Genomic DNA, 22676 nt, shown 5'->3' on the forward strand with positions numbered 1-22676 from the left:
TTCATTAAAACCAAGTTTCTGTAAATGTAGCTTTAAAATGTTTAATTTTAATAAAGGCGTACAGTGCAATGAAAGTATACTGGAGTGACATTTTAATTTCTTTTTGGACACTTCAGAGAGAAATTCACTCTGTAAATGAAGAATTCATTTATTTTTATTCACATTTCAAACATCTCTACCAAAGATCTATAAGCTTCAGCATCTAAAGCATTTCTTTAGCATTACTAGTACATTGTTATAATTGTATTTGTAAAGCCACCTAAATTTGCAGCATCTCATGATGTTCTAGGAACCTCCCAAAACATCCCAGTCCCTGAGCTGAAGAGTTTACAACCTCAGCCTCTGATCCTGCTATCTGTCAAGTCAGTGGAGCTCTACACAGATGGTAGAATCCAGAATTAGAACCAGTATGATATGTGATGTAGTTGGATAATATAAGAAGGAAAGGTTACAGAACGAAGACTGGGGGATCACCCGTTAGACAACATGACTACTTCACAGGATGACAGAGCAAAGGAGAGGTTTTTGTTTTGTTGCCATCCTTTTAAATGTTACACGGAGTAAGAAGCTGTATATTATTCCCTTGATATCTCTCATATTTACACAGAAAACAAACAAGAGCAGACCCAACAGACAAAGAAAGTATATTTAACAACCAGGCCTGTTAACAAGTTGGGAGAGGGAAAAGAGGGCATATCTTCCCAGGGTCTGGTGATTCAAAAGGGTACTGTAATGGTAGTTGGAGCTCTTGGCCCTTAAAATCGTCACCAGAGCATCGAGTGGCAGGTGGCTCCAGGTGGCTCTGAGGACTGCCTGGTGGAAGAGGGGCACAAAGTGATCCAGGCAGCACTGAGAAAGGGCTGCCACAAGCCCCGCCCTTTCTACTTGAGGCCCCACCCCTTCCAGGAGGACAGAGCCACCTCCCCACTTTGCCCAGGGGCCCAGCAAGTCTGTCAATGTTACCGCCTTGTTAATTTTCTATTTATACAGCATAGTTAAATTGCAAAGGCTTGTGTCTCAGTGGCATATGGTACCTCACATGTTTCCAGAATTTAGAGTTGGGTGCATGTGGCCTTTCTGTGTGCTTCTCTTTCCATTTGATAGTACCTTGCTTCTTGATGATATGCCTGAGTGATTCTTGCAAGCCTTCATAGTCCCCAACTGTCTCAATTTCAAGGAGGATCACCTTTATGTTGCTCTGAATGAGGGCACTGTATAATGCAATCTGATGGTCGTAAGCAAATTCCCCACAGTCAGTTAGCTGTGGTGTTAGAATTATTATCAGTCTCCTGCTCTTCTGTATTCTCATTTCAAATGCACTGGTTACATCTAATAATGTACAAAAAAAAATCAGAAACTTGTAAGATTTCTTTTACACATTCCACTGCATTCAGATCTTTCTGCTGATTATATATGTTCACTGAAAATAACCTTTGTCTCACTTTAACCTGAATTAGTCTTTCTGTAGGAGGAGAAACTGAAAAGCATACTTTAATTAAGGGCTTTATTTCAAAGGATCTCTTTATATGACACATGAATACACAGAGGATTCTTAACTACCGGTGCCACTATTTAGAGGACATTTCTAATTTTGGTGCTCTGCACAATTTTGAAAAGCAAAGGTCAAATTCAATGTTGATGGCTTACACCAGATCTGAGTTTGATCCATGGTTCTTACAATCAGAGCTTCATAAACTGTATCCAAGGGAGAACATGGCTATATGCATCTCTGAACAGCGTCAACAGCCTCTGACTTATTTCCTTTTGGGAATACAGACTTATAGTACAGTCACATTAACAGGCTCAAGCTCCTTTGCTTTTGACTCCTGGGAATGACAGAAGGATATTGCTGCATGGGATATGTTGCTCATATCATAGTCATTTCTGTGCAGAACTCTCTGCTATCTATGGGAAGTTTTGTTTAAAAACAAGTGGAACAATATGCCCAGTATGATGGGGAAAGAAAAAATGGTAAATGGTTCAATACACACACAAAGCCATTCTTTGCTCCTAACCTTTGTGTGCAGCTCCCTAGGTGTGTAATTTCAATGGAAGTTGCGTACAGAGTTCAAGAATACAGTGCAGCCTTTTGTGAACACGATCAGAGTCAGGCTGACAAAATGGACATAGACAAATCCATAGTAATGTCAGAAGCATGCTAGCTAGTCTATAAATGTGCAAACCCCAAGGAGACTTGCAATAGCTGTGACTGTTATTAACAAAAGCACAACTAAATGAGGGGTTATGCCAGTGCATATCCAAGAGCTGTAATTTCATTTAGAACATAGGAGCTGCGTCTACACGTGCACGCTACTTCGAAGTAGCGGCACCAACTTCGAAATAGCGCCCGTCACGTCTACACGCGTCGGGCGCTATTTCGAAGTTAACTTCGACGTTAGGCGGCGAGACGTCGAAGTCGCTAACCCCATGAGCGGATGGGAATAGCGCCCTACTTCGACGTTCAACGTCGAAGTAGGGACAGTGTAGACGATCTGCGTCCTGCAACGTCGAAATTGACGGGTCCTCCATGGCGCCCATCAGCTGGGGGGTTGAGAGACGCTCTCTCCAGCCCCGCAGCTCACTGGTGGCCGCGTGGAGCGGCCCCTTAAAGGGCCCCTCCCCCACCCTGACTGCAGGAGGCTGAGGGAATGTGCAGGCTGCAGGCTGCACACGCGGCGAGGAGCCTGCAGAGACCTCAGCCTCCGACAGCAGCCATGGCAGCCCAGCAGCCCCCCCAGCGCCCCCAGGGGACCCCCCCAAGGGCAGCCAGGGCAGCCAGCCCAGCCAGAGGGCCAAGCAGTCTGGAAAGCGGCAGCGGGGCCCCTCTTGGACGGAGGCCGAGATGCGGGACCTGCTGGGGCTCTGGAGCGAGGAGGAGGTGCTCCAGGTAATGGGGAGCAAGAGACGGAACGCGGATGCGTTCGCTCGGCTGGCCGACGGCCTGGCTGCCCGGGGTCACCCTGCCCGCACTCCTGACCATGTGCGCAGCAAGGTGAAGGAGCTGCGGCAGGGTTACGCCCGGGCCCGGGATGCGGCCAGCCGATCTGGGGCCGCCCCAGTCACTTGCCCCTTTTACAGGGAGCTCAGGGACATCCTGGGCTCCCGGCACACCTCCCCGCCTCCGGCCACCCTTGACACGTCGGCTGACGAGCCCCAGCAGGCCCTGCAGCCGGGCTCCGGCCCGGAGGTAAGCCCCGCACCCCGGGGGTCCCCCCCGGAGGCCATCCCCGGGACATCGCGGCAGGAGGAGGAGGAGGAGGAGGAGGGGGGCTCCTCCTCCACCGATTCCAGCCTGCAGATCCTCCTCCTGCCATCCCGGAGCAGCAGCAGGGCCTCCGACCCCCGGGGATCTCCGGACCATGGGAGCGGACCCACAAGTAGGTACCCCTCTCTGGTGGACACCCCGGGGCTGGAGGGGCGGGGGGAACAGAGATGTGTCCGGGGCCCCCCACACGCTCACATGGCCATGGCCCCAAGGACACCAGGGACAGGGCCCTCACAGCACTGCAGCCAGCAGCCCCTGCCCCCCGCCACCCTGCATGACAGTGCCATGCCCCATCCCCAGGCCAGGGGGGAGCAGAACCTCGAGGGGCCCCCGGGCGGAGGGGGTGGGACACCCCGCAGCAGCAGCATGCGATGGAGTGGGGGGAGTGCCAAAGGGAGACCCAGGCTACAGATGAGCCACCCGAGCCGAGGAGCTCCCAGGGCCAAAGGAGGATCCTGGCGCTACAGCTGGCAGGTGACACCTCTGCCCTGAACAAACAGGAGGGAGGAGCCGAGCTGGCTTGGAATTGGGGGGCGAGGGCGGGGGCCACAGGTAGAGGCTAGGGGAAGGGAGAGCTGGTAGGCAGCCAGCCAGAGGAGAGGGAAAGCTGCATCCCAGAGGGGCCCCCCCTTGGGGTCTTCTCCCCACGACGGGTTGGAAGGACTGTCTCTTCCGACAGCTGGTGCTGTCACTCCTGCCAGAAACTGGCCAGCTGTGGCCTAAGAAACCTCTCCTGCTCTCAGACCCTGCGGGCTGAAGTGAGAGTCGCTCCCACCAGGGGACGGGGTGCAGGGCAGGGGGACCCCTGAACCCCATCCATCACAGCAGCATCTCCCGGGGACAGGGATGGGGAACCTGCAGCACAGGGCGGGGGGGACAAAGGCCACGGCTCGGGGACCACACTAATGCCTGTCTCCATTCTTCTTTCCCCCCTCCTCTCCTGTGTCCTGCACCTGCACCTGCACCATCCGAAGGACCGGAAGAGAGCGCCGGCGAGGCGTCGGTCGTCCCGGAGACTGCTCCGGGACCCTCGCTCCAGGGAAGCCCCTCGGCCGAGGAACCACCGGCCCCGCGAAAGGCAAGACGGCGGACCCCGCGCCTACTACCGGCGGTGGCCACAGACCCCCAGCTGCTGGCCATCTTCCGCCGGCAGCTGGGGGTCTCGGAGCAGCACCTCCGGCTGCAGGAGCAGGCGCTGGCCTGGCACCGAGAGGCATGGGGGGCCCTTCTCCAGACCGTCAATCGGCTGATTGACTTCCTGGGCCCCCATGCCGCGCCGGCCGCGCCACCGCCCGCCATGCCCGCTCCTGCAGCCCCACCACCGGCTGCTCCAGCCGCCGCCGGCCCGTCCGCCGTCGCCCCACCACCTCCCCGCGAGGGCCACCACGCCGAGGGACCCCTGGAGCCACCCGAGACTCGCCGGCGCCGATATCTTCTGGTGGAGCCCGCTCCCACCCAGCCGCAGACCAGACTGCAGGCCCACCGGAGCTCCCGGCCGGGCACGCCCACTGGGGGCCTGTAGGGGGTGAGGGGCCCGGGACGTGGCCCCCCCCCCGATGGACAGACTTTGGGGACTGGGTGGGTGGGTGGTGTGGGTGCTGCCCCTGCTTGCCCCGTCCCCCCTGTAAATAGTTCTCCCCGTTCTCCTCCCTGCTTTTTGGTTTTCTTTTGTTGATGGCGCACCCTGCTTGGAGTTTATTGTTGTACATAGTTTTATTCGTGCCCATCTTGCTTTTGTTACATGTTTGTCCCTCCTTTTTGCTTTCCCTTTCACATGTCTATATTTTTCTATTTAAAAAAAAAAAAGGTTCAGCCAAAGAAAACATTTACGTTCACCCACAAGTTTGTGCTGTCGTTTCTCCTGGACAAGGGGGGGGGGGGGGCCGGTGGGGTGCTCCATGGTGGTGTGGGCGTTGAGGCAGGAGTGTGGGGGAGGAAGGGGCGGGCAGTCGGGGGCCTGGGCAGAGTTCACCCCGCGGCCTGGTCGTCGAAGTGGGCCCACAGGGCCTCCCGGACCCGGGTCCCCTCTGGGTCCACCTGCCGACTGGGGGCAGCAGGTGGCTGGACGTGTGCCCTGCCGGCCTCGGCAGCCCAGCCCTGAAGGAAGGTCTCCCCCTTGCTCTCGACAAGGTTGTGCAGGGCGCAGCAGGCACCCACAATCTGGGGGATGTTGTTGGGGCTGGCATCCAGGCGGGTGAGGAGACATCGCCATCGTCCCTTGAGGCGGCCGAAGGAGCGCTCCACCACCTGGCGCGCACGGTTCAGGCGCTCGTTGAAGCGCTCCTGGCTGGCAGAGAGGTGGCCCGTGTAGGGGCGCATGAGCCACGGCCGGAGGGGGTAGGCCGCATCCGCAATGATGCAGAAGGGCATGGTGGTGTCCCCCAGAGGGATCTCCCGCTGGGGGATGTAGGTCCCCGCCTCCAGCCGGCGGCACAGGCCCGAGTTGCGGAAAACCCGGGCGTCGTGGGTGCTGCCAGGCCAGCCCACGTAAATGTCCTGGAACCGTCCCCGGCTGTCCACCAAGGCCTGCAGGACGACTGAATGGTAGCCCTTCCGGTTCACGTATCGGCCTCCGCTGTGGTCCGGGGCGCGGATGGGGATGTGGGTCCCATCCAGAGCCCCGAAGCAGTTGGGGAAGCCCAGGGTGGCAAAGGCGGCGACAGTGGCACGTGGGTCCCCCAGCCTCACGAGCCTGTGCAGGAGCATGGAGTTGATGGCACGCACGACCTGCAGGGAAAGCACATGGGACAGCCCCAATGAGGGGTGAGCAGGGTGTGCATGGCCCTGCCCTGGCCCCCCTGGCCTGCCCTGGCCCCCCTGGCCTGCCCTGCTCTGCCCTGGCCCCCCTGGCCTGCCCTGCTCTGCCCTGGCCTGCCCTGGCCCCCCTGGCCCCCCTGGCCTGCCCTGGCCCCCCTGGCCTGCCCTGCTCTGCCCTGGCCCCCCTGGCCCCCCTGGCCTGCCCTGGCCCCGCTGCCCTGGCCTGGCCTCCCCCTGTGGGTTCTCTTACCTCCATGAGGACAGCCCCGACGGTGGCCTTTCCGACGCCAAACTGCTGCCCCACGGATCGGTAGCTGTCCGGAGTGGCCAGCTTCCAGACAGCGATGCCGACCCGTTTCTCCACAGGGAGGGCACGCCGCATGGCAGTGTCCCGGTGCCTGAGTGCGGGGCTGAGCCACTGGCACAGCTCCAGGAATGTCTGTCGGGTCATCCTGAAGTTGCGGACCCAGTGCTCGTCGTCCCACTCCCCAAGCACCAGGCGCTCCCACCAGTCGGTGCTGGTGGGGTGGCTCCACAGCCGCCGGCGTGTGAGGCGGGGGGTGGAACGGGGTGCTGCAGGGGGAGGGGCTGAGCCCTGCTGCCCCGGGGGCATCTCCTCCCCTGGGGCAGGAAGGTGCTCAGCTGCCCCCAACATGACAAGAGCCAGGGCAAGCCCTGCTCCTGCCAGGAGGGCTGGCTGGCCCTCTAGCTGCTGCTGCTGCTGCTGGGGGTCCATGACTGCGGCGCTCGGGGTCTGTGTGCCTATCTGGCTCATCAGACCGCGTGCTGTGCAGGCTGAGTGTCTGTGGGAGGGGCCCTTTAAGGGAGCGGCTAGCTGTTGCCCCGGAAGCGCTAGCCTGCCCTGTGACCCTGTGTGCAGCTGTGCCTGGCATCCCTATTTCGATGTGTGGTACTTTCACGTGTAGACGTTCCCTTGCTGCGCCTATTTCGATGTCGGGCTGCGCAACGTCGAAGTTGAACATCGACGTTGCCAGCCCTGGAGGACGTGTAGACGTTATTCATCGAAATAGCCTATTTCGATGTTGCTACATCGAAATAAGCTACTTCGATGTTGGCTGCACGTGTAGACGTAGCCAGGATTTGTCAAACCAGATTTCACCATTGAATCACAGAGTCCAGGATCTTGCTACTGCTGGAGAGCCATACTCAACGTTTCAGAGGAAGACAATGCCAGCTTTCACTGGCTGGGGTCATCCATGCGTGCTCTAAGCTGGCCAAATATGGATCTCCTGGTCCAGTCACAACTATGCTTCTCTTCCAGCATACTTCAATCTCTGCACAGATACTTTTTGCCCTGTTAAATAACCCCACTGCTGGGGGGGGTTTAATTAACATTAGCGATAACTCAACCCATCATCTTTACAGCAAACCTTTATTATCTTCTGCTTTACCACAGCAGGTTCTTCAGACACTCAGTCACCTCTTTTATTCTTTCTGGCCCTGCTTTGGAGTTCATCTATGTATGTAGGCTCCCCACAGCCACACCCAGCTGCCTTTCATCGCTGCAGCTCCTTAACTTATCCTCTGAGTTATGTGTCATCCCGCCTCTTGGCAAGCAAGAATTTGATTAATGACTATAATCAGACTGTACAGCCCTGCTCATGCAAGTTATCCATCAGGAAACAGCAGTGCATGTACAATTATGAGAAAGAGCAGAGGCTGAATCCTAAACTCTTAATTTGTGTTTTGTGCCCCCCTTGCAGTTCCTTGCAAAGATGCTCATGTTGGACTCAGCTGTTATTTTGCTACAAGTTCTGAATAAGAAACAAGGCATAGTTATACCGTCACATAAGCAGACTGAACCAGATTTTGCCTTTGTCTGCACTAGAGTTGGAGTTTACAGTTTGGCAGGTTGAGTTAGCATACCAAATGCAGAAGTATAGCCGTGGTGACATGGACACCAGGACAGATTAGCTGACCTAAATACATTCCAATATGAGACCTAAGTACGTACTCACAGTAGCTCATCTTGTTGCTGTGCACTTCTATTTTTAGCATGGTAGCTCAGTCAGAACTACAGTGGGCATGTCTATCCAAGTTCAAAATTAAAACCACTAGCTCCAGTGTAGACACACCTACAAGAGTCACAATCTACGTCATGACTCCCCATTTCTTCAGAAAGGTGGTAAATAATCTGTGCCACTCATCTGCAGATTACTGTCACACCAGCCAGTCCAAGGTTACCTCCTCTGGCCCTGCTCACATGCTCCTCACCCACCTGCGTGGAAGGAGAATCACAGCTCCACAGAGGCTACGCTCACACACTGCTGCCCAGGATGTGAGTAGTCCGCACAGGAATATAAAGGAACACCTTTCTGCCCCAGAGCCAGGATCACAGCATGCCTCCATCACAAGTCATTCTCTGCAAAGGAGCATTTTATTCTTACCTTCCCCAGGCAACATGTCTCGCCCATAAATGTACAGTTTATATCCATATTTATTCTCTAGAACGTCTGGCAAACTCTGGTGGACAAAATATTCCACAAAATTAGCTTCATTAGTGCAATTTTTGGGATAGATAACATACGCATCGTATATCTTCCCATCTGCAAGTTGAAACAAGGGGAAAGCACATGGCTGTTAGTGTGGATGAAAAAGCAGCTGTTTCAAGAGTTAGAAAAGAAAATGTAATATTTTAAATAGATTTAATTAGACCTTCTTGTTAAGTAGAAATTTGTAAAACAACATGTCATTATTCATCAACTAAAGAGAACGTGCAGCAATATCACTGGTGTTTTCTGATTCTGAGGTGTTAAATCATGTGTGGAAATTTTCAGAGTTAAAAACTGTCATGCTGAGTTCAGTGTCCAAACTGGTCATATGGTAAGAATTAAACAAACCAGTGCATGTCACATGAATCCAACATAATTTTCAGGCTCTGTTGCTTTGGTGGCATCAAGTATCAGAAGGGTAGCCGTGTTAGTCTGGATCTGTAGCAGCAACGAAGGGTCCTGTGGCACCTTATAGACTAACAGAAAAGTTTAGAGCGTGAGCTTTCGTGAGTTAACTCACTTCTTCAGATGCTGGTCCTGGAAATCTGCAAGGCCAGGTATAAATAGGCCAGAGCAAGGCTGGGGATAACGAGGTTAGCTCAGTCAGGAAGGCTGAGTTGTATTGTCATCAGTAGATCTGGAGGTGTGAACTCCAAGAGAGGGGAAGCTGCTTTTGTATTTAGCCAGCCATTCACAGTCTTTGTTTAATCCTGAGCTGAGGGTATTGAATTTGCAGATGAATTGTAGCTCAGCAATTTCTCTTTGGAGTCTGGTCTTGAAATTTCTTTGCTGCAGGATAGGTACTTTTAAATCTGCTACTGTGTGTCCTGGGAGATTGAAGTGCTCTCCTATGGGTTTTTGTATATTGCCATTTCTGATATCTGATTTGTGTGCATTTATTCTTTTACATAGAGACTGTCCAGTTTGTCCGATGTATATGGCAGAGGGGCATTGCTGGCACATGATGGCATAAATTACATTGGTAGATGTGCAGCTGAATGAACCCACGATGGTGTGGCTGATCCGGTTAGGTCCTGTAATGATGTTGCTGGTGTGTATATGTGGGCAGAGCTGGCAACGAGGTTTGTTGCATGGATGGGTCCCTGAGACAGAGTGACTGTGGTGCGGTGTATAGTTGCTTGTTAGGATTTGTTTTAGGTTGGCAGGTTGTCTGTGAGCAATGATAGGTCTGCCTCCCAAGGCCTGTGAAAGTGTGGGATCATTGTCCAGGATGAGTTGTAGATCCCTGATGATGCGTTGTAGAGGTTTTAGTTGAGGACTGTAGGTGATGGCTAGTGGTGTTCTGTTGGTTTCTCTCTTGGGCTTGTCCTGTAGCAGGAGGCTTCGTGGCATACGTCTGGCTCTGTTGATTTGTTTTCTCACTTCCTCAGGTGGGTATTGCAGTCTCAAGAATGCTTGGTGCAGATCCTGTGTGTGTTTGTCTCTGTCGGAGGGGTTGGAACAAATGCGGTTATATCTAAGTGCTTGGCTGTAAACGATGGATCGTGTGGTGTGTCTGGGATGGAAGCTGGAGGCATCAAGGTAGGCGTAGCGGTCAGTGGGTTTATGGTACAGGGTGGTACTGATATGTCCATTGTGTGTAAGCACGGTAGTGTCAAGGAAGTGGATCTCCTGTGTAGATTGGTCCAGGCTGAGCTTGATGTTGGGGTGGAAGTTGTTGAAGTCCCGGTGGAATTCCTCCAGAGTCTCCTTCCCATGGGTCCAGATGATGACGATGTCGTCAATGTAGCGTAAATAGAGCCGGGGTGTTAGTGGACGAGAGTTGAGGAAGCGTTGTTCTAGGTCAGGCATGAAAATATTGGCATATTGAGGGGCCATGCGAGTACCCATAGCTGTGCGGCTGATTTGAAGGTATATATTGTCACCGAATCTGAAATAGTTGTGTGTGAGTATAAAGTTGCAGAGCTCAGCCGCCAGATGTGCTGTAGCATCATCAGGGATACTGTTCCGGACAGCATTTATTCCATCTTTGTGTGGGATGTTGGTATACAGAGCCTCTACATCCATGGTTGCTAGGATAGTGTTTTCTGGTAGGTCACCAAAGTATTGCAGTCTTCTCAGGAAGTCAGTGGTGTCGCGGAGGTAGCTGGGGGTGTTGGTGACATAGGGTCTGAGGAGAGAGTCCACATAACCAGACAGTCTTTCAGTGAGAGTGCCAATACCAGAGATGATGGGGCGTCCAGGATTTCCAGGCTTGTGGATCTTGGGTAGTAAGTAGAATAACCCTGGAAGGGGCTCTAGAGGTGTGTTGGTGTAGATCTGTTCTTGTGCTTGTGTAGGGAGTGTCCTGAGCAGACGGTGTAGTTTTTTAGTGTATTGCTCGGTGGGGTCTGAGGAAAGTAGCCTGTAAAATCTGGTATTGCAGAGTTGTCTGGAAGCCTCCTTCTGGTAGTCAGACCTGTCCATGATGACAGTAGCTCCTCCTTTATCTGCCTCTTTGATTATAATGTCAGGGTTGCTTCTGAGGCTGTGGATGGCATTGTGTTCCGCACGACTGAGGTTGTGAGGCAAACGATGTTGTTTCTCCACAATTTCTGTCTGGGCGCGTCGGCGGAAGCATTCTATGTATAGTTCCAGACTGTTATTTCTGCTCTCGGGAGGAGTCCACGTGGAGTTATTCTGCTTGTGCTGCTGGGAGGTTGTCTGTGTAATGGTGTGTTGGTCAGTGTTGTGTTGAAAGTATTCTTTGAGTCTGAGACGGCGAAAGTAGGCTTCCAGATCACCACAGAACTGTATCATGTTTGTGCGTGTGGTGGGGCAAAAAGAGAGTCCCCGAGAAAGGGCAGACTCTTCTGCTGAGCTGAGTGTGTAGCTGGACAGATTGATGATATTGCTGGCTGAGTTAGTGGTACCACTGCTGTGGCTCTGTATGGCAGGCAGGAGTTTAGAAAGTTTGCAGTCCTTTTTCTTCTGTATAGTAGTGAAGTGTCTAGTGTAAATCTCTTGTCTTATTTTAGTAAAGTTCAGCAGCGTGGAAGTTTGTGTTGAAGGTTGGTTATTGATGAAAGACTCCAGATTGGAGAGCTCTTTTTTGATGTTCTCCTGTTTGTTGTACAGGACGCTGACCAGGTGGTTCGTCAGTTTCTTTGAGAGTGTGTGGCATAATCTCTCACTGTAGTCTGTGCAGTATGTAGATTGCAAAGGATTTTTCACCTTCAGTCCATTCGGTATGATGTCCATTCGTTTGCATTTGAAGAGAAAGATGATGTCTGTCTGAATTTGTGCAAGCTTCCTCGTGAGATTGATAGATTTCCATTCCATATGGCTAAATGCAGTGCCTTGCATGTTGTCAAGTATCAGAGGGGTAGCCGTGTTAGTCTGGATCTGTAGCAGCAACGAAGGGTCCTGTGGCACCTTATAGACTAACAGAAAAGTTTAGAGCGTGAGCTTTCGTGAGTTAACTCACTTCTTCAGATGCTGGTCCTGGAAATCTGCAAGGCCAGGTATAAATAGGCCAGAGCAAGGCTGGGGATAACGAGGTTAGCTCAGTCAGGCAGGCTGAGTTGTATCGTCATCAGTAGATCTGGAGGTGTGAACTCCAAGAGAAGGGAATCTGCTTTTGTATTTAGCCAGCCATTCACAGTCTTTGTTTAATCCTGAGCTGAGGGTATTGAATTTGCAGATGAATTGTAGCTCAGCAATTTCTCTTTGGAGTCCAGTCTTGAAATTTCTTTGCTGCAGGATAGCTACTTTTAAATCTGCTACTGTGTGTCCTGGGAGATTGAAGTGCTCTCCTATGGGTTTTTGTATATTGCCATTTCTGATGTCTGATTTGTGTGCATTTATTCTTTTACGTAGAGACTGTCCATCACATCACACATCAGTACCACCCTGTACCGTAAACCCACTGACCGCTACGCCTACCTTGATGCCTCCAGCTTCCATCCCAGACACACCACACGATCCATCATTTACAGCCAAGCACTTAGATATAACCGCATTTGTTCCAACCCCTCCGACAGAGACAAACACACACAGGATCTGCACCCTTTGATGGCATTGTAAGCCAGTAACATAACATAATAATATAAGACAATTAGGGTTGGTCCTGCTTTGGGCAGGGGGCTGGACTTGATGACCTCCTGAGGTCTCTTCCAGCCCTAGGATTCTATGAACATCCTGTGCCATGCTGAGACAAGACAGTACTTTTCTGTTTGTGGATACCTCATGTAGCTGTGTGATGGGATTATTCACTCACGTTATGATGTGGGAGTCACAGCCACCGCTTAGTTCAAATTCTCTATTATCTCTGTTATGGCTTTCATCTCCTTCAAACATACCTCCCTTCATCTGCACACCCAATCTAATCTTAACCCTGATTGTTTGTTAACACAATCTGACATCTACTTCCTCTCTTGGAGGGGGCTTTCCTCTTCTGATTTCCTCTTAAACTGGGACTTCCTCTGCTTTCTTTTTCCATCTTTGAGTATGTCACTGTGTTTAACTGTAAAAGTACTAATGAACACTGTAAAGTGCTTTGGGATACAATGGAAAGTGCCATGCAAAAGAAAAGTGAATTGTTTGAAGTAAAATAAAGTTAGTTAGAAGAGAAGGCACATGCAAAACATGAAGATTTTCCAGGATTCATTCTGTTCATAGTAGCAGGTTGGTTTTACAGGAATTTGTATTCCTTTTTGCTCTTGAGCAGCAGTGGCTATTTTGAACAGTTCTTTACTTACATTTCCTGTTAAATTAAAAAGTTACCTGCCTTTTATTTGTGCGTGTGTGTAGCTTTGATTTATAAAACATGTTTTTTCTAGTAGCAGGTACACATCAGATGCTTTGGAACCTTACAACAATTAAAATCGATAGCCTTCCATATCATGTCTGCAAATTTGCCCTATCCCTTCAGAGTACCATGCTACAAGCAAGGATCTTCTTTTTGTATACATTAATATCACTTACATGGAGCCCATGGGATTGAAGGCCTTGACTTGCAGACTAGCAGCCTATCTAGATCTAACTCACCTCAAGTTTAGTATTTGTACATCAAAATCTCCTCCTCCATACTAAATTTAGAAAACAGCCTTCATATTTTATAAAGGGCTTGGGTCTCCACTGTGTTGCCAGTTGGGTGGCCATTCACAGTTTTGCAAAGTGAGGGTAAAGTATTGCAAGATCAGAATGCTACCACTTGATACTCATGGTGCCTGGATATAAATGACCTCACATGGTATAGCAGAGTGGAAAATCAGGCCCAAAATGCCTGGTATGCAATAAACAGTTATGCAATTAAGCCATTGCAGAGATTCCACTTACTGTTCCCATCCATCCCCACTCCCCACACCCCACAAACCCTTTTGCATAATTCTTACTCACCGTCCTGGGTTTTGTAGGGTTTAAATATCTCCCGACACAGTAGGACAAGATCAATATGAAAAAACTGGTGCAGTATGACCAAGAGGGCTATTATAACTAACAAAATAAGAATCCCAATTACCAGATAAATGCTGTGCTGATATCCTGCCAAGAAAAAAAAAAGACAACATTAGTATTACAGAAGCTAGGATGTGGGACCCATCCTCAACCTATAACACTGTCCCCACTCCCCCAGATAGCATATTAAGAAGTAAAGGGATTAAAAGAGCCTTCACCTGTGACAGGTATCTGAGGTACCCAGAAGACCCCACCTTCAGGTTCATTCCCAGGGATTTTATCAAGGGGTGTCTGATGGGGGTGTTATAGTCAGTAAATGGGGAAAGGAGTGGATCCCCACACAAGCCTGCCTTCCATACAGCAGTTCAGGATTGGGACAGGTTTATAAGACCATATCTCCAAGGTATAAAGCAGCTATCATGCTAAGAAATCAAAGTAGTTGAAATACTGAAAACACATCTGGTGCTAACTTTTTTATGCTACAAACTCCTCTGCAGTTGCAATTTATTTCAATATATAACTTTGCAATACATGGCTTAAAAGCTTGATTCTTTAGAAAAGTGAATTGGACTCCTTGGTCTAGATCTTCAGTTGATGTATATGGGTGTAGCTCTAGAAACTTCAGTCTCCTGGATTTCAGTGATGTTACACCAGTTCACATCAATGACTCCTTATCTGTTAACATATCTGACTCAGAATATGAATAACTGAAAACATACAATGTTTCTTAGGTTTTATCTAGCAACTGTGGAAACTAGAGAAGGATCATCACTCGTGGGAGGATTAAAGACAATATGTACTACCATACAAAAGCTGATTAATAGATATGAGTTGTGTGAGATTAGTAAAAACGTCTGTTTGGAGAATTGCCCAAGGGACCATAAAGCATGTACACTTCTATGAATAATTTTCAAAATTCTATAACTTCAACCCTTCGAAGCAAATATCTAAACTTATCACTTTCATAAATCCATCACATGCATGAATGATTTTATTTTTACTTCCTGGTAGCCATTAAATGTTATTTTATGTGCGCAACCAAAACTGCAACCAATATACAAAGGAGGACAACTATATACAAGGGGAACAACTGTATACAAATGGGGGCCCAGCAGATGGCTCGGCCCATCAGTCTGGGGTGGGTGTAGAGGGGCGTGACCCCCGGCGGGTACGGGTCACAACCCCTCCTCGTCCGCGGTCCCCAGCTCAGCTGGCTGGGGGCCGAGAGGACCAGCAGGTATGGCCGGGATGCCTCCACCAGACAGTCTTCAGCCCCAGTGGGCTCCAGTCCTGGGGGGCTGGCAGGCAGCGCAGCAGGTGGGGTGGCAGGTGGCACAGCAGGTGGAGTGGCAGACGGTGAGGCAGGTGGGGCGGTGAGGGGGCATCGGGCAGAGCAGTGGGGAGGGCGGCATGGGGGGCAGCGGGGAATGGGAGCTGGGCAACAGCCTCCCAGATCAACCCGGCTATGTCCCAGAATACCCCCATGAATTCCTGCCACACTGCCCAGAGCCGGGTGAACTCCTCCCAGTTGCACCAGAGTCTCTCCTCGGCCACCTCCGTTTGCTGCCGAAGAGCCACCAGGAGCTGGGGGTCCATGGGGGCCATCCCCTGGGTCCGTCGGTGGTGTGACCGTCCCTCTGGCCTTGGAGGTGTCCCCAGGCGCTGGTGGTGGCTGACCTCCAGCGGGCTGGCGGGGACAACAGAGGGTGCCTGGCTGCCTGGGGCGTCGGATGGTGCAGCTGCAGAGAGGGAGAGGACGGCTGTTAGGACTGTGCCCTGCCATGTGGCCCGTTCCCCCCACCCTTGGGTGCTGGGTCTCCATCCCCGTCAGTGGGTGTGATGTCCCTGTTGGGTGTCCCCATTGCATTGTCCCCCCTGCCTCCAGGGTTAGGGCACAGTGCTGTCCATGGGTGTGGGTGCTGATGGGCGCTGATGGCCATGCCGCTATCTTGGGACCATGCTGTGGCTAGGCAGTTGTGGGTTGGGGTCCGCTGGGGTTGCGTGAGGCTCCCAGTTGTGTCTGGTGCCCCTGCCCCATGGCCCGGGGGTGTGTGCCGTGTGGGGTACATACCTGACCGTCCATTGCTGTAGTGGGGGGAACCCCAGTGGGCGGACGCCTTGCTGGTGCTCCTGGAGGGGAGGTCTATGAGGATCCCCCCCTCCTCGCTGCTGGACCCCTCCTCCATCATCCCAAGGGGGGGCTGCTCAGGCAGGCCCCGGGGTATGGGGCTGGCCTCCAGGCTGGACTTCAGCTCCAAGGCCTGCTGGGGCTTGTCAGCCGTGGTGTCAAGGGTGGCTGGGGGGGGAGGAGGTGTCCCGGGGGCCCAGGATGGCCCTGAGCTCCCTGTAATGGGGGCAAATGGCGGGGATGGCCCCAGACCAGCAGGGCTGAGTCCTGGGCCCAGGCATAACCCTGCCGCAGCTCCTTCACCTTGCTCCGGACGTGATCTGGAGTGCGGGCAGGGTGACCCCGGGCGGCCAGGCCCTCAGCCAGTCGGGCAAACGCTTCTGCATTCTGCCACTTGCTCCCCATGACGTGGGTCACCTCCTCTTCACCCCAGAGCCCCAGCAGGTCTCAGAGCTCGGCCTCCAACCAGGAGGGGCCCCACCTCTTTTTGGCTCCCCATTTGGCTGCCGGGGGTGCCTGGGTCCCCTTGGGGGGGGGAGCCCTGGGCGTGCTCTGGGGGCTGGCTGGATGCCATGGTGCTGGGTGGGATGTTTGGGGTTTGTAGAGGGTGTGCAGGGCCAGCACATGCATGTGCTGCTGCCTGCATGCTCTCAGCTCCTGCCACAGGAAATCCAGGTCTGTGGTGCTTTAAGGGCTACTGTGCGCAGGGACCATAGAGCCCCACAGGGGCTGGGCAGAGTGTCTCAACCCCTCAGCTGATTGCTGCCGTGGAGGATCCCGCTATTTCGAAGTAGTGGGACTTGGATCATCTACACACACCCTACTTCGACACGTCGAAGTAGGGTGCTATTCCCATCTTCGGATAGGAATAGCGATTTTGACTAACGTCGATTTCAATGTCAAAATAGCGCACAGCACGTGTAGATGCAATGCATGCTATTTCAAGATTGTGTCAGCTACTTCAAAGTAGTCGGCTAGTGTAGACGCACCCTCAATGTACAGGAAGATTTTCGAAGGCACGAAAGATGTTTAGAAGCACAGGTCTTCTTAAAATATATACCCCCTAAAACAACAACTGTAGTCAGAATTCAGCAATGTGAATCTAGTTCAAGTTTAACTTGATTTCAATCATGAGTTATTTACCCCTATAAGCACAGAATTAATCTTTGTAACTAAAATTGCCATTTCCTGTGTGGAACAGCAACATAGATACTGTATTAAAACATTTTTAACTTTAGGACATGCCAGAATTATCTGTCTAATCATAATTCAGTCCTTTTTTTGCTTAGGTGTTATAAAACAGTCTTTACGCACATGCTTACATCCTATGTTTTCCACATGATCACAGCCTCATTCTGTGCACTGGGCAGATGGTGCTCAGTCAATGAGCAACTATATTTTGTGTTTTCCTCAATGGTTAGTGTGTGGTCATGCGCCCCATTTGCTGCACCCTAGTCAAACCTGCTGTGGAGAAATTATTGGTTTATTCCTGAACTTTTCACTGGGGATCATCATTACTGTACCTGAGTGCATCACAAAACATTAATTAGTCCAACGCCTCTCTGTGATGAGGGAGTATTATTGCCCTTTTAGGCATGGAACTGAGGCAAGGGGACATTAATGTTACAAATATCTACTAATTTCAGGTGCCCAACTTCAGACACCTAGGATTGATTTTTCAGAGTACGTAGCATTATAAAGCAATTTATAGATTCAAAGCACTGCTCCCACTGATTTCCCTTGCAGCTGAGAGTGTTCAGTGCTTCTGCAAATCGGACGTCAAGGTCCAAACAAGTATCCAGAAAATAAGGAAGATAGTTCATGACTACTACCTGTGAAAAGTTTGGTTTCCTGACTTGACTTGGTTGCCGAATTAACTATGGCCAGGTCTACACTAGGCCTTAAAGTCAATGATAGATACACAATTCCAGCTATGGCTATTACGTATCTGGAATTGCCTTATCTGCATTTGACTTACCTGCCTATCCTCAAAGTGGGAAGCTGATGGGGGGAAACTCTCCTGGCAACCTCCCCTTACTCCTCCCTTACTCTTCTCTCCTTGTTCGAGCCATGCTTCTCCAACTACACAGCCATCCTTAGCAGTGTAGTACCTGCTGTCTCCCTGCTTCTGGAGCCCTTCTCCAACCCTGGAAAATACTCCAGAAGTGGGTGAGAGGCCCGGCAGCAGGGAAAAGCTCCACCAGTTCCTCACCACATGGCAGCCTCCAGGCAACAGGGAAAGTCTCTGACAGCATCCCACTGTTAGAGCCTTTGCTCCACGTCAGGAAAAAACTGTCTGGGGAAACACTCTGGAAAAAAGAGGCACCTCACTGGAGTGAAAGGCTCCTGTAGGGCAGAGCTGCTAAAAACTTTTACTGCTGCCTCCCCTCTACCAGAACCTTTCAGTGACACATGTAGCCACACACCAGAGGGTGGATATGGTGCGCTCTGCCGTGTGATGTGTACATTCCGTCAACAGAGATAAGTAATGTAGATGTTGCCTAAAAGGCCACCCAAAGTTCTCGAACTAAGACCATAATTAAAAGCTCTGCTTCCCAGGCAAAACGCCAACATTTCTATTATAACAGTCAAGCTCAAGCATTCAGGAGATGCAGAAATTTCCTGGGAGTGAGAGTCTGAGGATGTGTCTAGACTATGAGTTAAAATGAGATTAGATGATTTATCTCAACCTTAAGACATCACTGTCTTTACTGTCACTGTCATTATCTCAATCTAATCTGCCCTAATATCAATAACAAAATATCCATATTAAGTGATGGGTATAGCTCCAATCTTGATTTTAGAATCTCAAATGCAGGCTAGTGTGTAAGTGCCATGCCTGTAATTTGAATTCATCGGCCTCCAGAGGTGTCCTATATGTATCCCACAAAGCTAGGCAGTGACCTTCTTTGTATGTCCGCTTCCATCTCGGTGCAGAGGAAGAGAGTCACAATTTGATTTGATTTCTGCATTGAGCATTGTTGAAACTATAGAGGATGCACACAACGTAACAATTCCTTTGTCTATGACATTTCACCCCAGTGGTATCACTAGCATCGACACTTATTTTCATACTCTTAAGATTGTTACTTTTTTTGCTGAGATTTTATCCAAATAATTTTCATACAATACAATGTATGATCAAGGTTGGTTTTTTACAAATAATCTTTCTGGCTATATAATTTTTAATTCTGTGATACTTCAGTGATTTCATAATGCGCCTCACCACAGACTCTTCAGGACACTAAGTTCCTCCCCTCTCCTCCCCTCTCTGCACCACGTTGGACCTACGCAGTGCAAGGATCATTCTTGCATAATAATAATGGAAACTTCTTTATGTTTACATTTTCTTCTGCACCCCATACATCCCCTCCCTTCCATCCCCGAGAGGCACACCGCCTCCCAAACCACATGGCAGCTGAGCTGTGGGTGGGGATCGTACTTGCATAACAGTACTAGAAAATTCTTTCTGCTTACATTTTATCCTGTACCTCCACATCCCCTCCTTTCCCTCCCTGAGAGACTCCACCCAGTCTGGAACATTCCATCACATGGCTTCAACCCGAACCCATGAAAGGAGGTGCTGAACCTGCTGCCAGGCAGCTTGTGCATGGTGAGGATGCTTTAGATGACAGTGGGGAATTCTCTCTCAGTGGCTAACCTACTGGGGGGCTTGCAGCCAACTGGGGGAGAGCCAGTGATCTCTAAGTGATCCTTACCTCATTGTCTATAAAATATTGTGGGGGGCTTGCAGCCAGCCTGGGAAGTGATTGCCTAGGCAGTTACACTTCTGGGGTGCCCCCAGTGTTCTCCCGGTCATGGCGTTATCTTCCTCATTGGGAAAAGTACACGGGTTTGGGGCTTGCAGCCGTTCTGGGAAACAAATGTCTGGGTGGCTGCAGTACTGAATTAAATCATGCCAGATTACAGATTTTGCCAGATGAGAGAGTTCTGTGATGAGGGTGACATAAGAACCTGATTAGAACAGAACAGAAGGAAATCCTTTGATCCTACAAGAATGAGCAGCTCAAACTTCACTTTGTTTTAAAAGATAATGTGTTTCCTGTGTTCTGCACTAGCATCCATAGTTGTTGGGGTTTTTTTTTCCAAAAAGAGAGAAAAGGACTATTTGAACATCACTGATAACAAAAACTGAGAATCTAATCAGAGCTATGCCGCAGGCTGATCTGTGACTCAATTAGACCTTGATGACAGGGCTGATTATGGTGCACAGTAGGCTGCACAGGGCTGTTGAGCTTCTGCAGATGGGAAAGGGTTGCTGTGTCTAGATTCAAAGAAAGTTAATCTGGCCACAAGCAAAGGGCAATCGGGCAGCAATCCTCTCATGAATGCAGAAGTACATACCCTGTGTGCCACTCTGAATCTCCCATTCACGCTAAACATGCAACATGCCACACTTACCCTGAGCAGTAACAGAGAGGGAGTCGTGCGAGTCTATCTACTATCAAAACAAAAAAGCAGTCAAGTAGCACTTACCTTGAGCAGAATCTGATACTTCCAACTATGCGAAAATTGCAAGGCACTTTACACTTACTTGGCAACTTGAGCTTTAATGTCACTGTGTGCATTACATATCCCTTTTCATTATATGCTGTACATGTGAAATTTGAGAGAAGATCCTCTTCCTTCACTTCCTCAATATTTAAAATAGCCTCGCCATAATATCCATCAGGGCCCATAAAACTAGTAGAGATAGTTGTCACTGTTAGTTGTTAATGGATCAATTAATGGATTAATTGTTAACAATGTGCAAAACATTAAAATTATTTCACATGATGCTGTGCTTACAATTGACTGTCTTCACAAAACCTTGAAGGATCAATATCTTCAGCTTTGGTTTCATCAACATCCCATGTAACACCAGCTATATCTTGCTCCTCAAACCCTAGAAATGCTCTGCAGCTAATGGTCAGAGAAGAACCTGAACAAAAATCAGTGGGCTTTTGTCAATAAGCCTTGATGCAAGCAAAACTGCATAATAAGAGTTGCACTAACTTGCAACAAAATGATGGACAGTATAATTAAATCAACTTTAATTCACATTTATGCCAGTTTGTGTAAGCAAGGCCTAAAATAACATTAACAAATCTTACAGTTCATAGCATAAACACCTTATCTCCAAGAGAGAGGAATTCCAACACTCCTGCATATAGGGAATAAAAGATCACTATAGGAAAGAGTTTAAAATATTTTATTTCTTCAAGTAAATTCAGCACTTGCAAAGGGTCTACTTGACATCCTGGAAACAGGAGCAGAAGACAACTAAAACTAGAGGTCCATCCCCCTTAATCAAGGGAGCAGCTACAGGAACACTGACTCAGTAAATCCACAAAATAATAATAGTAATAATAATAATAATAATAATAACTGAGGTGGGGGGAGGAGGGAGCAGGAATAGAAGTATAGATCATAGGTTTAAAAGAAGGAGACACTGAGCAGAAAACCCAGACAGAACTTGCTGCTCTGTACCAAACCTGCTAACCTGACGATCCGGGAAAGTGAAATCCTTTAGCACAGAAGGCCATGCAATCTAACCTCACTTTCTGTCCAGTGCACCCATACCATGATTAGGAAGCAATCTGTCTAGTAGTGAGAGGAGAACTCAATGTAAATGATCTTTCTTTGGCCTGATAATGGCCCCACCAGTGCTAAATTAATGCCCGAATAACCCCCTTAATGGAAATAACATTCCATTACTATTGATGTCTAGTTACCACAAAGTGAAGAATTCTCTCGCTAAGGGCAAGTCTACACTACAGCAGAAGGTTGAATTAAGGTGCACAATTCCAGCTATGTTAATTATGTAGCTGGAGTCAAAGTGCCTTAATTTGGGCTTCTGCAACATCTCCACTGATAGGGCTACCATACTTGACCTTTCGAAAAAAAGAAAAGAAGGACACCACCGTGAAGGAGTATCTGTATCAGTATCTACCAACTCATGTCATATTAACTTACTAGATATACTGTAGGATTAATGCAACGAGAGTTGTTGTCCTCTTTTTTATATGGTAACTCTATAGCCCTAAAGGAGGTCAACAGGAGCATTTGCTCCAGTCAACTTCCCTTACTCCTAATGAGGGGCAGGAGTAGTGGTGCTGACACAGGTGCCTGGTAAGCTCGATTTAGCACATCCCTACTAGGTGTGCAAAGTTGAACTCTGGAAGATCAACCACGGTAGGGCCAATCTTCCCTGCAATGAAGAGGTTCTCTGTCATTCTCTTATCAGTCCCGAGCTAGGCAACCCACTGTGGATGTCATTTAAAAATTAAGAAATTGATACGTACCGAGCTCCACTTGTATCACAGAATCATATAACGGATTTTGAATTTTGGGAGGCACAAGTGAGGAGATTTTTTCTGAAATTAAGGCCAAAAGAAAGCCAGCATTAGACTGGTTTGCAACATTCTCATTATAGTTTGCAGCACTAATCTTTTAGCACTGCAGAAGCAGAAATGTCAGCTAACACCAGAGCAGTGCTCCATATGTTTACTAAAGTTATCTGACTTTACTCCAGTAACAAAGTCCTTTGGGGAATCTGCAAATTTGTATGACATGCAAAGGTTGCTTATTAACTTGTGTAGTATTTTACATCAAT

The 22676-nt window shown here is 49.6% G+C and overlaps 1 protein-coding gene across 1 annotated transcript in view; it reads right to left on the reverse strand.

The window, feature by feature from the left end:
- Positions 1–982: 982 nt before the first annotated feature.
- Positions 983–22676, reverse strand: part of IL1RL1 (interleukin 1 receptor like 1) — a 34491-nt gene continuing 12797 nt past the window's right edge. The window contains exons 6-12 of the mRNA XM_074983265.1: positions 22366–22437; positions 20870–21002; positions 20612–20764; positions 15798–15807; positions 13876–14011; positions 8431–8589; positions 983–1329 (exon numbers count right to left, since the gene is read on the reverse strand). Coding sequence (XP_074839366.1) covers positions 983–1329; positions 8431–8589; positions 13876–14011; positions 15798–15807; positions 20612–20764; positions 20870–21002; positions 22366–22437 — 1010 coding nt within the window. The remainder of the gene's footprint in view (positions 1330–8430; positions 8590–13875; positions 14012–15797; positions 15808–20611; positions 20765–20869; positions 21003–22365; positions 22438–22676) is intronic.

This window comes from Carettochelys insculpta, chromosome 1 (assembly GCF_033958435.1).
Source record: "Carettochelys insculpta isolate YL-2023 chromosome 1, ASM3395843v1, whole genome shotgun sequence".
NCBI lineage: Eukaryota > Metazoa > Chordata > Testudines > Carettochelyidae > Carettochelys > Carettochelys insculpta.